At 44.4% G+C, this 15403-nt stretch overlaps 2 protein-coding genes across 5 annotated transcripts in view; one reads left to right on the top strand and one right to left on the bottom strand.

Moving 5' to 3' along the window:
• Window positions 1–5314, top strand: part of FLRT1 (fibronectin leucine rich transmembrane protein 1) — a 157069-nt gene extending 151755 nt beyond the window's left edge. For all 3 annotated transcript variants that reach the window (XM_089482963.1, XM_089482962.1, XM_089482964.1), the window contains one exon: window positions 686–5314. In XM_089482963.1, coding sequence (XP_089339089.1) covers window positions 686–2371 — 1686 coding nt within the window. In that variant the 3' untranslated portion in view covers window positions 2372–5314. The remainder of the gene's footprint in view (window positions 1–685) is intronic.
• MACROD1 (mono-ADP ribosylhydrolase 1) overlaps window positions 1–15403 on the bottom strand; it is a 323148-nt gene that overhangs the window by 276968 nt on the left and 30777 nt on the right. The gene's annotated exons all lie outside the window — the stretch shown is intronic.

The raw sequence follows: 15403 nt of genomic DNA, 5'->3' as shown, positions 1-15403 counted from the left end.
GCTTGTGAAAGTTTCCATAACCTGTAGCAATCTTGTAGACCCTCAGTGTGTGTCCAAGTCACAATAATTTGTCACATCTCAATTTTGATTTTTTAATTTTGTGAGATCTCATGAGATAACAAGTTTGTAACTTAGACTAAGATGGTGTCTGTATGGGCTAAAATACTCCAGTAGCAGCCAGGAGTATCTTGGCCCCAGAGCTGTCAGATCAGTTACCTGGTCTATGGAAACAACATTTCTGCATGATATCACTTTGAGGGAGGGATTGAGCAGATATTGAGATGTTTAAAGTGCCCAGATGTAACAAAATGTGTCTTAGAATTCAAAATATTACAGTGAAATTTTAGGTTCCAGTTTAATCTGGAAAGTAAGGCACAGCATGAATTTGGAGATGTGATTATTGTACTTAAATGTTTGGTACAAGACTGAAATTTCAACAAATGAAATGTGGCATTTTAAAACCTGAATTTGCCTGCGCTTTTGTTTTGGGGTCCCTTCAATTCTACTCCATCCCCCCCCAGTAGAAGTTTAATATTTTCACAGTGATGAAACCGATGCTTGCATTGACAAACTAGACCCCAAAGCCTGTGTTTCTTGAATCCGCCTCCAGTTTTAAAATATATATGTCACTTCTACTCTCTGCTTCTGCCCTGCTGAATTTCCCTCTTCGTCCAATTTCTGTCAGGTCATCTACCTCTATGAAAATGACCTGGATGAATTCCCCATCAACCTGCCCCGTTCACTGAGGGAGCTTCATCTCCAGGACAATAATGTCCGCACCATCGCCCGGGACTCCTTGGCACGCATCCCACTGCTGGAAAAGCTGCACCTGGATGACAACTCCGTCTCCACCGTCAGCATTGAAGACGACGCCTTTGCAGACAGCACGCGCCTCAAGTTGCTTTTTCTCTCCCGCAACCACCTCAGCAGCATCCCCTCTGGCCTGCCCCGTACCCTGGAGGAACTCCGGCTGGACGACAATCGCATCTCCACCATTCCCCTCCATGCCTTCAAGGGATTGAACAGCCTGCGGCGCCTAGTGCTCGATGGCAACCTTTTGGCCAACCAGCGCATTGCAGACGACACCTTCAGCCGCCTGCAGAACCTCAGCGAGCTCTCGCTGGTGCGGAACTCCCTGGCAGCTCCCCCTCTTAACCTTCCCAGTGCCCACCTGCAGAAGTTGTACCTCCAAGACAATGCCATCAGCCACATCCCCTACAACACTCTTTCCAAGATGAGGGAATTGGAGAAGCTGGATCTGTCCAACAACAACTTGACCACCCTACCCAAGGGCTTGTTTGATGACCTCGACAGCCTCTCTCAGCTCCTGCTGAGAAACAACCCCTGGTATTGTGGATGTAATCTCATGTGGTTGAGAGACTGGGTCAAGGCCCGGGCTGCAGTGGTGAATGTGAGGGGTCTGATGTGCCAAGGGCCCGATAAGGTCAGAGGCATGGCTATCAAGGACATAACCAACGAGATGGATGAATGCTTTGATGTGGGCCCACAGAGCAATTCAGGTGTGGCTGTGGCAGCCAAGACAACTGCCAGCAATGCTGCAGTCACAACCCCACAGGGCTCCCTCTTCACCCTCAAGTCCAAGAGACCTGGCATCCAACTGCCCGATTCAAACATTGACTACCCAATGGCCACTGGAGCAGGAGCCAAAGCACTGGTTCTCAACGTCAAGCCACTGACTGCCGACAGCATCCGCATCAGCTGGAAGGCAATGCTGCCAGCGGCCTCTTTTCGCCTCAGTTGGTTACGCTTGGGTCACAGCCCAGCTGTGGGCTCTATCACAGAGACCCTGGTGCAAGGTGACAAGACAGAGTACCTGCTGACGGCCCTGGAGCCCAAATCAACCTACATCATCTGCATGGTCACTATGGAGACGGGAAGCACCTATGTGCCCGACGAAACCCCCGTCTGCGCCAAGGCCGAGACAGCAGACATGTACAGTCCCACTACCACCCTCAACCATGAACAAAACATGGATCCATTGGCCGGGTTGCCATTAGCAGGAATTATTGGTGGGGCAGTAGCCTTGGTCTTCCTCTTCCTGGTCTTAGCTGCCATTTGCTGGTACGTCCACCGGACGGGAGAGCTGCTGACTCGTGAACGAGGCAGTCGGAAGAAAGATGACTATGTGGAGTCGGGCACCAAGAAGGATAATTCCATCCTGGAAATAAGAGGGCCTGGCTTACAGATGCTACCAATCAACCCCCACCGGGCAAAGGAAGAGTATGTCATCCATACCATATTCCCTTCCAATGGAACCAGTCTTTACAAAAGCACCCACACCATCGGCTACGGCACAACGCGGGGGTACAGAGACGGGGGAATTCCAGACATAGACTATTCATATTCATGATGCAAAATCCCCTTCCTCCCACATATAACGCCCAGTCCCCACCCTTCCCTGTTTTTACCCCCTCCCCATCACACACCCCAGGGTTTTTTGCCAAGATGGAAAAAGAAAATTGCAAAACAAAAACTATTTTCCAAGCAGAACCAGGAGGAACAAATGGGAGGGGAGGGGAGGAAATTTTACAAAAAAAACCTTATTTTGTAGGAAAAAATCACAAAAAAAGAAATTTAAAAAAAAGTAGACATGGAGTGGAAATACATAATTTATATTTAATATGCCAGATTAAAACAAAACCCGGCTCAGACCATACAGAAACCTTGGGTTACTGTTGTTTCCCTGCCCCTAAGGGTGTGGGGTGGTGGTGGTAAGGGGAAGACCTAGCAAGGAGTTTTAAAAGAAAAATGAAAAATGAAAAACAAAAATGCTACCTGTTTATCTTTCTTCCTGTATAAATCTTCTATTTTGTTCAGGGGTTAGATTATAAAAACAAAAAATCAAAAAAAAAAATCAAAACTGTCTTTCCTGGATGTTAAACCACTGACTGTATGGGGGAGAGGACTTGTGTGAATTGGTTTCAGGTTTTCCTTTTGCATCCCATAACTCTGCTTTCCTTTCAGGATCCAAATTCCTCGTGCAAAGCTGAACAACAGCAACAACCGTTTGGGCAGTTTTTAGCTTTTTAAAAAAATGAATGCAGAAACAAAGCCCTAATCTTCACTTCCCATGTTTTCTCCCCGTGTAACACTCCACCACATCAACTTTATTCTTCTGTTCAACGCAGACTGGTCCTAAGAATCTCCATTCAGTTTCCCCTTCTTTACATTTCTTGGGACATCATTCAAGATTATTCTCTCTGTAGAAATAATATTGCAGGTAGTGCTTGTTTTTTTAGCAAAAACAAAAAACCCCAACAACAGTCTGACACAGAAACGGGCTGGGCCAGTGTCTTCCAACCAGCAAGATATTCCTTCCAAGGTGGGGGGTCCCAGAATCCTAAACAAATCTCAGGTTTGCATGGCATATGAATGGTTTTGAGATGTCAAGACAGGAGAGAAAGAGAAGAGGGATCTTGGTTTAAGCCTTTTGCATCAACTCTGAGATGATAAGCTAGGCTGCTATAGACAAGGTGGGGTCTGTTGAATTTTGTTTGGTCTGCTTCTATATACCCTTGTCTGCCTTTTCTCCTATGGAATGCTTTTTAATATCCCAACTATAGATCTGTGGTTATTTTCAAGAATGTGAGCATACCACAGTCACATGGAAAGCTGGTGACAGGGGCTCCCAGGCTGGTCTCCACAGCTGTAGTCCTATAAAGTAAAAGAAAAGGCAAATCCATCATCTATATACCATGATCCCCAGGTGTCTGATAATTCTGTCTTTTGTATTCCTAGGTCAGGAGCAAAATCAGATAGTTTGTGGTGTCTCTGGTGGGCATCTGCCACACAGATAGTGGGTTGGATTCAGGTTGATGATGCGTTTGAATGCCTTCACCCAGGGCATGTTTTTCTCTCAAGGGCAAATCCAAGGGACTCTAAATTTGCAGATGTAACAGGAAAATTAAGATCCTTCCATTTCCTCAGGAGTTATAAATGCAAACTGCAAATGGCCATCCATCCACAGAGTGTGGGAAAGGTACTTGAGATGCTATGGAGATGAGACCTCAAAGGGTCATTCTGGAAAGGACGGAAGTCAAAAATGAAGGACAAAAGGGAAGAACAATGTTCACAGGCAGGCAACCTGTTGTCAAAATAGTTGAGACAGTACAGTAACCTCTGTGTCAACTTGAATCTTGTACAGCACTGGTGAGACAATCTCTAAGCGACTGGATGTGAAGCAACATACATGATGCTCTGCCTGCACCAGGGTCCTGGCTTTGACTGGTAGCATTTCCAAAGGCTTGCTTTCAGGAGAAGAGGGCTGGGAAAGTTTGAGAAAATCCAAGAGGGTCAGAGCTTGGGAATGTTACTTTTTAGACTCCCAGTCTCCCCCAGACACGATGACATGCTGGCTAAGATGGCTGTTCATTTCTGGGAGCTGTCTCTTCACCTCCCATGGTCATTTCCAGACTCTGGATAGGGCCTGATTTGGCCTCTCCTCACAGTTCAATGGGTGCCTGGCCTGAGATAAAATAAAGGACCTTAAGGTTTCATGGAAGTCAAAACCATCAGTAGCTGCATAGTCAGGCTGGATGTATATTATCCTGTTTCGGAGATAAGCAGCCCTTCTGTCGGCTAGTGGGCTTCCATAGGCTACCGCTTGGCCACTGTGGAAAATAATGTGGGTTTAGATAGGACTGCAGTCTAATCCAGCATGCGGTTGTGAACCTTGCAGAGATTTATTCCAGCAAAATCCCAACATACAGTTATAGACAGAAGAAATCCGTATCAGTAGAATCCAGCTGAAGATGTTGATGACAGAAAAAAAAAGTCCAGGCTGTAAAACTCAGGAGAATGAACAAAGTGTGCTAACAACTGAGGGAGGATGAGTCTATTGAAAGTTATTAGACATGTGGATTGGAACCTCTGTATGCAGTGGCATTTGAATAGAAGCCCAATATCCTTCTGTTTATCAAGATCACCTAGTTGGCTATCTATTGAAACAGTACAGCTTTAATCCACCAGGACAGTTTGTATAATCTCAAAATCCTAAAAAATTCAGAAAACAAGATCCAGTTGCGCTCTTTCTTCTTCCCAGGAATCATCTCCATTCTTGTTGACTTATGACAGCCCCACAAATTTCATAGGGTTTTCTTAAACAAGGAATATTCAGAGGTAGTTTTGCCAATTCCTTCCTCTAAAAGGATCTTGTATTCATTGGCGGTCTCCCACCCAAGTATTAGCCAGGGCTGACCCTGCTTAGTGTCCAAGATCAGACAGGATCTGGGACTTTTAGGACATTTAGTCCATCTCCCTCTCCATCCTTACATGTTATTAACTATTTCTGACAAGCATGCCTCCCCAAACCCAAGGCAAAATAATGGTGGTGGTGGTGCTGGTGATGATGATGGATGATCAGGCTGGGCATAATGAAGTGCAATTCTGTATTACCAGAGAAAGGAGAGCACAGCAAATTCTCTGACAGAAATGTGTGTTTTCACTAAAAGTTCTAGGCCAGTTTCAACAGCTGCAAAGTAAAAGCAACCCTACAGCTCTATGCTGAAGTGCACTAGGTTCTTAAGCCCAGCTGCACACATTGATGTTTGTATTTCAAGCAGGCAGCTATACTCTGGCTTCCTGGGCTATGGGTTTTTCAGGCTTCTTCTAAGCAGGCTGGGGTACATCTTAAAGCATCCCATCTTGAACAAGACCAATGTCTTCTCCCCAAGACCCTCTCCCCCAGAAGCAGCCAAAGAAAAGTCTATTTTCAGTATCATTCAGCATACAGTTTTTCTCCCTCGCTCTCCCATTTTGCCCACCTTCAGAGTGTTTTGACAGATTTGCAACTTTTCAACCCTTTAATTTCCGCAAATGGCAATAAATGGGATTAGCCAGCTAACTGGAGAGCAAGACAATAAACACGCCGATAGAAGCGTCTTTTCAAGGCATTTTTCTCCTTGCCAACAGGGCTCTCTGATGGGCCTCGTGTTCCTTAATAGCAACAATAACAACTGTTGGTGGGGGAAGCAGATTAAGCTGCTTGTGACAAAACAAAATGACAATGTTGGGAGACGGGAGACAAACAAACAGGGAGGGGAACCTAAAAGCCTGGCCAGACACTACAAAAACGACAAAACATTTTCATCCCATCAACTCTCCGATGCGCAATACATCCCTTTCTAGATTTCACAATGCCCCTGGCTGCTGCTGCTGCTGCTGCTGCTGCTGCTGCTGCTTTTCATACAAGTCCCAATTGGCACTTCCCACATTGGACTGGATGGGTTTTTGCTCTGCATTGTCAATGGCACACATAACAAGTTTCACCACAGAGATGAAGAAATAGAGCTAAGCTTCTATGGGAAGGCACAGAACAGTCGCATCTAGCTTCAGCCTGTTTCTGTGCTCCCACTGTCACAGGCAATGCCAGGAACATTATGTCCAAGCAGCAGGGTAGGACCTTTCCAAGTTTATGGCTAGCTTGGTAAAGGGGAAGTGCCCAACTGTTACTGTGTAAGAGCTCTTAGAAAGCTCCTCTCCAAAAAGACAGAACTTTGGAAGGTCGCTACACTTCTCTTCCACTGCAGATCCCAACCCTCTATGTACACCATACAACTTATTTCAAAAAGACGAAACTGAGGCCTGGGATGTGCTCATTAATTTTGGAATACAATAACTTCCCTGTTTTTCAAAGACATAGCCATGTTAGTCTGTAGAATCAGTATGTAGAGAGGTCTTGTAGTATCTTTGAGACAAACTGGAAGAAAGCAGTTGGTAGCATGAGCTTTCCTAGAAGTAAGTCTACTTCCTCAGAATCCATCTGAGGAAGTAGACTTAAGTCTACAAAAGTTCATGCTGCCATCATCTTTCTTTCAGCTTTCCTGCTTTTGCCATGTTAAAAATGCTTCAGCTAGTACTTGGCAGAATACTGAAAAACATTATTGTGATTGGCATCCAAACCTCCTGAGGTGTGTATGCCCTCTTGTAGGGTAATCACGCTACAGTTGCAGAGTGGCCGGGACAAATAGAATAGAGTTGGAAGAGACCCCAAGGGCCATCCAATCCAAACCCCCTGCCATGCAGGAACTCCGTCAAAGTATCCCTGACAGATGGCCATCAAGCCTCTGTTTAAAAACCTCCAAGGAAAGAGACTCCACTACACTCCAAGGGAGTGTGTTCCACTGTTGAACAGCCCTTACTGTCAGGAAGTTCCTCCTAATGTTGAGGTGGAGTCTCTTTTTCCTGTAGTTTGCATCCATTGTTCCAGGTCCTTTTCTCTGGAGCAGCAGAAAACAAGCTTGCTCCCTCCTCAATATGGCCTCCCTTTAAGTATTTAAACAGGGCTATCATATCACCTCTTAACCTTTTCCTGGCTAAACATCCCCAGCTCCCTAAGTTGTTCCTAATAGTGCATGGTTTCCAGACCCTTCACCATTTTAGTCACCCTCCTTTGGACCTGCTCCATGACGCAGGGCCACCAAGCTGCAATCAGAGCTCAGGAAAGTTACTTTTTGGACTACAACCACCAGAAGCTCCAACCAGCCCAGCCAGTGGTCATGCTGCCTTGGAGATTCTGGGATGTGTTCTCCGGAAACAACTTTCCCAAGTTTTGTTCAAGAGTTTTTTGTGGGTTTTTCGGGCTATTGTTGTTCAAGACTTTGCAAAAGGCTTCCTTTCCTCCTTCTCTCTCTATTTGTTGGATATGAAGGATGTTGTTGCAGGAGGGCTAACAGAGGAATTACTGTCATGCAACCTCAAACGTCCGTTTCTGGTCACAGTCTGCCAAGATAGATAGTGTGTTAAATAAGATGCTTGAAAATAAGTGTCGGGGGATAGATACAGGTGGTAGAAAGACATGTTTACAGTCCTTTTGAAGGCCAATATGAACAATTGTTCACATGAAGTATAATTCTGTTAAGTGTTTAACTCTATATACAGCACTTCACAAACAGAGCTAATGTGAGCAAGCTCTTAGGGAGGGTGCATTTAGCACAATGCCATAAAGGAGGAGGATGAAAAAGCATGAACATGCACATGGAGAGAGGGAACAGACCTGCCTCTTTGTTGCTCATTCATTCAGGTGATTCATGGATTGTTTGGTGGCTGCTGTCCTTGGCACACACATGTAGTTTATGGGAAGCAATTTGCAGCTGTGCTTGGAAAGTTTGCATTTAGTAGAGAGTGCTTAACAAAAAATAAGAGAAAGAGAGGATGGTGAGAGGAAATTGGAGAAAGAAAATAACCTGTAAATGTGGTTTCCTCCCCTTCCTTGGACTGTGGCAGATGAGTTCTGGCCTAGGGAAATGAGTCTAGACGGACTCTAGTTCACTAGTAGCAAGCTTCTTGTTCTAAGACTTGAACCTCAATTCCTGCTAGTGAAGGCTTGGGTTTCGCTGACATTTTTCTTGCCTGGGTCCTGCTATGCTTTGGATTATAACTCTCCTTATGTACAACACTGGCTATACCACCTTGGGTTGATAGGAATTATAGTCCAAAACAGATGTAGACCATGGATCAGAAAGGCTGGTTTAGCCCCAGAATGATAAGGACCAAATACACTCAAACCATAGAATTTACCATCAGTTGTAGAACAGTTTACAAGTTGGTCTGTGGTCCAGGAATGGGCAGTGAGCAACAGGGCCTCTGGGAGAGAATCTCTGCCACTGCATTTCAGATATCTCTCTCACTACAGATGCAATGTAATCCTGATAGCACAGCTTTCTTGTACTCTCACAATATTTTGGACCATGGCTCCCATCACCAACCCCTCCCTCATCATGACCCCTGGAGAGGAGAGCTGAAATCCAATACACAATAAAGCCTGCCTCTGTATGCATCCTGGTATAGCAGCTCTCCTGGTTCAACCCTTGATAATCACTTTTCACGGGCGATGCTCCTTGTTGCATTCCTGTTCACATCAGTTCCACCTTTTTACCATTTTGATATGTATAAAAGATGGAGAGAGACCTCAAAAGCAGTATAGCCAAACTCCTGATTGTTCTGTTTGCAAACCCCAGCAACAACACAGTCTCCCTTCTTTTTCCAGCACACAAAACATTAAACCAGGATCTCCTCGTTCTGCACCAGGAGTATTGCTCTCCCACCGTCACCCACCCCAAAACGCATGTGCAATTCTGGCCTGTTTATTTTCCCTTGGAAAGGGAGGGATGGATCAGCAGCTGGATTTTGTGCAAACTCTTGCACAAGCTGGAGGCTGAATGAACATCAGAAAGTGCATCCAGGCAGAGAAATCTACAATCACTGCAGATCTCAACCTAAGGTTTCGCCCTCCTTCTCAACTGAAAAGGCACCTCTTGAGCAGCTTACATAAATCAGTTTAAAAAGACAGTCCCTGCCCATGGGCTTATCATCTGAAAGGACACAACACAAAAGCAAAAACAGAGAGAGAGAAGAAAGGATTGGGGGAAAACGTGTGATTTTTCCAGTACAGAATGGCCTTGCTTCCTTTCTCATTTCCTTTTGCTGTGAGCTTGTTGAAACTAGTCAACATGCATGCGGCAACCAACCACTGTAACCCACACAGCCATGCGTGCAACTGCTTTGTCAGGGGAGCCAACCAGAAATGTAAATGGCATCATCGATGCTCAGTGTACTTTCTGTGGAGGTCCAGAGGCCAGAAAAGTAGGAAAACTCAGTGGAAATGATGAGAAAGGACTGGTGCATCCAAAACCAATTCTCTTCACAAAGTTCTTGCTCTCTTCATGAAGAAGCCGCCAGCCTTGTCAAGGCCCCTGTGGCACACCCTCCAATGCAGCCTCTCTGTGAGGTGGCATCAGCCATTACGCAGGCTCAGCTTGTTGTTCTGGCTGTTCCATTATTATTATTATTATTATTATTATTATTATTATTATTATTATATTAATATAGCGCTGTAGAGTATAATAATCCCAACTAACTTGACAGCAGCCCTGGGCTCTTCACTTGCTCAGCAGAAGAGCACTTAACTCTCCTGCGAGGAAAACACAGATGTCAGTGTGCATGTGTGTGCATGCACACACAAAGTATCACTGCCCCTTGTTTGTACCATCTCCCTTCATCCACCCACTTCTTTATCCCAGTGATTTTTCAGACCTGCCGAGTCTGGAGGGAACCACCCAGTTTTTGTCCTGATCTCTCCCAGCCTCTAAAAGGCTGACTACTCACATTGCATTCCTACATTGCTCTTCAAGATTTTAAATCCAAAGTCTACCTCTGTCATCATGGTAGAATTTAAAGATATAGCCGTGTTAGTCTGTTAGAATCAGTATGTAGAGAGATCTTGTAGCACCTTTGAGACTCACTGAAAGGAAGAAATTGGCAGCATGAGCTTTCCTAGACTTAAGTCTGCATCTGAGGAAGTAGACTTACATCTCTGAAAGTTCATGCTGCCCACTGACAAAGGTGCTACAACACCAGTCATTGTGGACATGGACATCCTTTCCCCCTTCAACGTTTGAACTTCTCTTATAAAGTTTGGACCATTGCAAACTGGTATATATATAATCCTAGTGGCAGGGCTGGCCCAAGACAGTGTACTGCCCACACTGGGGCAGAAAATGATGCCCTCCACTGACACATGTCAAGGTGCATATATGCCAAACCATTCAGGTTATTTTTATATATGAGACAGAAGATCTAACAAGCATCTCTCTCTACCTCTGGCACTGAAATATGTAGGAACTAAACACTGGTTATGCCCTTTAATAACCCAAACCTGTCATCAATGGGAGCTGCCTCATTGCATCTAACGGCAGGGCCAGCCCTAGAATATGTAAAGAATTACATTTTTTTGGACCACTGCTCCCAAAATCCCCCAGTCAGCTTGACCCCTGCTGGGGAATGAAACTCTATGATTCTATGAATAGATTTTTGTATAATCTGTTTTAGACTGGGATGTAAGCTAGTCATGCAACGCATCTGCCAGTTAAAAACCAATTTGTTGTCATGTGCCTTCAAGTCATTTCCGACTTATGGCAACCCTAAGGTGAACTTTATTAGGAGGTTGTCTTGGCAAGATTTGTTCAGTGGGGGTTTGCCTCTGCCTACCATAAATTCCTCTCCTTGCTGCCTTTTTGTGGGGTGGTTTCTATATTAAACTGTTATTTCAATTTTTCTTGCAATGGTTTCTTAAAAGTCAGAGTTTCTGGCACAAGCCACATGCAATAGGCTTGACGAATAACTTCTCGCTGCATTCGTTCTCTGTTGCCTCCTTACTTCCTTGGCATAATACTCCTGACAAGCTGGAAGTGAAGCCTTGTTCATGTTCACAACGCTTTGAAAAATGAGATGGAGGGATTGCACAAGGGCTGGCTTTGCCAGTGATGGGAAGCACAACCAGTCAGGCAATCTCTGAAATAGAAAGGAAAAATTCCTGGAACAGCAGAGATACAGCAAGAACTAAAAGTCACTTCTTGGAACTGCAGCTCTGGAAGTCCACCATCAGCTTAATTCTATTGACTGAGGTATAGTCTTTAAAAATGATGTGTTCTAGACTCAGGGTTTGTTATAGAAGGGCCACTTTTAGTTCATCTTGTACCCAGGATTAGTGATTTTGTAAGGTACAATTTATATATTGAAAGTGAAAATTAATATATCAAAAGCCCATCTTTCAGTTCTTTGATCATTCAGATTGAGTCTCCCTTATCTGGAATTCCAAAATCCAAAATACTCCATGGGTGGCTGAGATGGTGACACCTTTGCTTGCCAGTGGTTCAGTGTACAAAATTTTGTTTCATGTACGCAATTATTAAAAATATTATGTATAAAATTACCCCCAGGCTATGTGCATAGGGTATACACAAAACATCAATGAATTTCATCTTCAGACTTGAATAGCATCTCCAAGATATCTCATGATGTATATACAAATATTCCGGAGTTTGGAAAAAAAATCTGAAATCCAAACAACTTCTGGTCCCAAACATTTCGGATAAAGGAGACTCAACCTCTATAGGCATGTTTCCAGGTTAAAATTACTGTAGTTAACAATAATAGCCAAGAGACTGGGACAGGATCCCATAGTACTGAAGGTTAATCTTCCTGTCACACATACCCATTGGCAAAAGGGTGATGTCCCAATATTGGCAAAAGGGTGATGTCCCACTTTGTTCTGGTATGGAGACTGAAAAAAAGAAAGAATTCACATGAGTTCATCAACCCAAACTATTGGTGCATCTGTCCCAATCAGGGCTTTTCTAGGCTTCATAGCAAGATGCTGGAGTGTGGAGTAAGGATGTTGTTAAGGGCTAGGGATTATATGGCTCTTCAGATGACATTGGGCTGCAAATCTTATCAGCCCTAGCTAGCATAACTTGGTGAAGGATGATGAGAGTTGTAGTCTAACAGTATGTGAAGGGCCATGTGTTCCTGACCACTGCACAATAAACAGTTGGAAGAGACTACAAGGGCCATCCAATCCAATCCCATCCCTGCCATGCAAGATTACACAATTAAAGCACTTCCAACAGATGACCATCCAGCCTCTGTTTAAAAACCTACAAAAAAGGAGACTCCACCACTTTCAGAGGCAGTGTATTCCACCGTTGAACTGTCAGGAATCTCTTCCTAACATTCAGGGTGGGATCTCTTTTGCTGCCTCTTAAACTGTGACCTCAGACAAAATGTGGAACCAAAAGATTTTTCCTTGTGGTTTGACAGACTGTATCACCCAAAGACCTCTCTTTCCCTCAAGAGCAAACAGGAAGGCACCTGAGAAGAATCTCAGCTTGAAAGATCCCACACACACCCTGTGAATTTTAGGGAAGACTAGAGGGGTCATGCAGGTTGAAAGCCAAATCTGAGGTTCCAAAGGACAGGCAGGGAAATTGAGGAGAAAACATCTACATGCATGGACAACAGCTCCCAAAATCCAGTGGTCATGCTGGGAGTTACAGTCCAAAAAAAGTAACTCTACTAAGCTCTATAAGAAACAAAGAAGACGGTTCATAGAAAGGATGGGGAATATGTGGCCCTCCACATATCACAGCCAATGTGGTGAGGGATTATGGGAGTTGAAGCCAGTAACATCTGCAGGACCTCACATTCCCCATCTTTAGTGCATCGGCCATGGACTCCAAGACTACCAGAAACCAAGCAACAGAATAAAAGAAGGTCCAAGGCTTTTCCACATCTGCTCTACTCCACAACAACTGGCTAGACTAGATCTAGTCCTGATGCCCCATGTTGCAAACCCATACAAGACACGACAGAAGGCAAGCACTACAAGGCAATGCAAACAGGAGACGGGGCTAGTCTCAAAATATGACCTTCTTTCTTTTTTCCTTCTTCCTTTCTAATGACTGGATTCCAAGTCAACAGCTTCCTCCCAATCTCTCTCCAGGGACCAGCTGAGCTCTCTAACCCTAAGCAAAACTTGGGAAACTCCAATAAACTGGAAAGACAATGAGCTGCTGCCATCATCATTTCGTGGAGTTTTCTTTGGTTGCGTGTTTTGTTTTTTTAAGAATGGCAAAACTGTCTGTCAGCAATGATTATGGTAGGATTATATCATTGATCGGTGCCAGGCAAGGCCATGGGAGAGGGGATACAATCAATGGCCACAATGCGCACTGCATGGTGGGGTGTGCAACTTGTTCCACTGCCTTTACCCAGCTGTTAAGGAAGCCCCTTGCAAAAAACTGTCAGGGATGAAACTGGTCTATTTCTGCTTAAAGACACTTGTGGTTCAAGTGAAGCATCATTCTACCCATCACCAACTTCTTTTGCCCCAGAAACCTGTGCACCGTCTGCGCACAGCTAACAGGACCTCGCATTCGTACTCTCGCCCCCCAAATAAAGATGTTTTCTATCTCCCCTCTTTTATTCATTTTATTTTTATCTTTATTTCTTTTCCTCTCCAGAGAAACCAAAGTGCTCTTTTGTGTGCCCTTTGGCCTCCTTCTCATTTTAGGTGCCTTGAAAATTTTCAAATGTTTAAAACAAAAACAGAATGTGTCGCAAGTTCCCTTGGTCCTGTTTGATCCCCCCCCCCCCCCCGGTTTTCGTAGAAAAACAAAAACAAAAAAGTACAAGTTTTAAAAATGATACTTATTAAAAATACGACAAAAAAATTCTTTCCTTGCCCTTTCTTGGAATAAAATAGAGAAGATTTAACTTTGACAGCAGTCTTGGTGGTGTCACTTGGTGCTGGCAGTGGTTGGGGGGCATGTAAACAGTGTGCGGGTAACCTGTAATGTGTGGGGAACCTGTAATGCTGAAGGATTACAACCTCCTTCATCTCCAGCCTGGCAGGGGTATCTGAAGTCATGTAGTGCAATATCATCGGAGATGCTGAGCTGATGTGGAAGCCACAGGTAACAGCAATCTGGTAAGAACATAGCAAAACACCAACACAGATAGATAGAGGAGACCTAGGAAAAGGTCCTCTAGTGACACCCTCAACCCCGCATCCTGCAAACTGGTAGGCCTATCTTGCTTGTACTGCTTGTTGTTGTTGTTGTTGTTGTTGTTGTTGTTGTTACTGTTGTTGTTGTGTGCCCTCAAGTCGTTTCCAACTTATGGAAACCCCAAGACAAACCTATCATGGTGTTTTCTTGGCAAGATTTGTCCAGAGGAGATTTACCATTGCCTCTCCCAGAAGCCGAGAGCATGTGACATGCCTAAAGTTACCCAGTGGGTTTCCATGGTTGAACTAGAAGTCAAACGCCATCTTCCAGTGTCCTAGTCCAATACTCAAACTACTACAACACTCTGGACCTGCAAGAAAGGGTTATTGCAAGGGATGCGAGCCCACTTTCTGCCCCTGAGCTCCATGGATGGAGGTTACATAGAATGCCAAAAGTGGGGGAAAGAAAACCCAAAAAACATTGTTCCTACTTGTTATATTTCTTTTGAAAAGTAACTTGTTCACCTTTTTTGTTTAAAGTAACTCTTTAGACATAGTTATGTCACTTGCAATGCAGGTAAAACGTCTTCCAGAATACAGTCCAAAAAACTCACAAAAAACTATGGATGCCGGCCATGAAAGCCTTCAAAGCCTTCAAGGGAAGTGGACTCTGCCTGCATTTGTTGGTGTTATCAACTGTCCTCAAATCAACTTCGACTCATGTTGACCCTGTGGATGAGACATCTCCAAGGTCTCCCCATCCTCAACCTCTCTGCTCAGCTCTTGCAGGCCCAGGACCATGTCCTCCCTAATCCAAGTCTACTATCTGACATGAGGTCTTCCTCTCTTTCTACTGCCCTCCATCTTTCCTAACATCTTTCCTTTGGTGATGATGCATTTTGCCCTATGGTGTGGCCAAAGTACAAGAGCCTCAAGTTAGTCAATTTTCTGGGGCAAACCAGCATCCTGAGGAAGGAGCCTGATGTGAAATGGTGCTTCTTCTACAGGCTATACTGCACTCTAAAGAATACAATGAATACTCTAATCTAATGGATACCAATGCACAATCTTCAAAAATACTCATCTTCGTGGCCCAAT

Source organism: Sceloporus occidentalis, unplaced genomic scaffold, assembly GCF_023333645.1.
Source record: "Sceloporus occidentalis isolate IW3139 unplaced genomic scaffold, rSceOcc1.0.p SCAF_20, whole genome shotgun sequence".
Taxonomy (NCBI): domain Eukaryota; kingdom Metazoa; phylum Chordata; class Lepidosauria; order Squamata; family Phrynosomatidae; genus Sceloporus; species Sceloporus occidentalis.
This window is presented reverse-complemented; position numbering and strand designations above follow the sequence as displayed.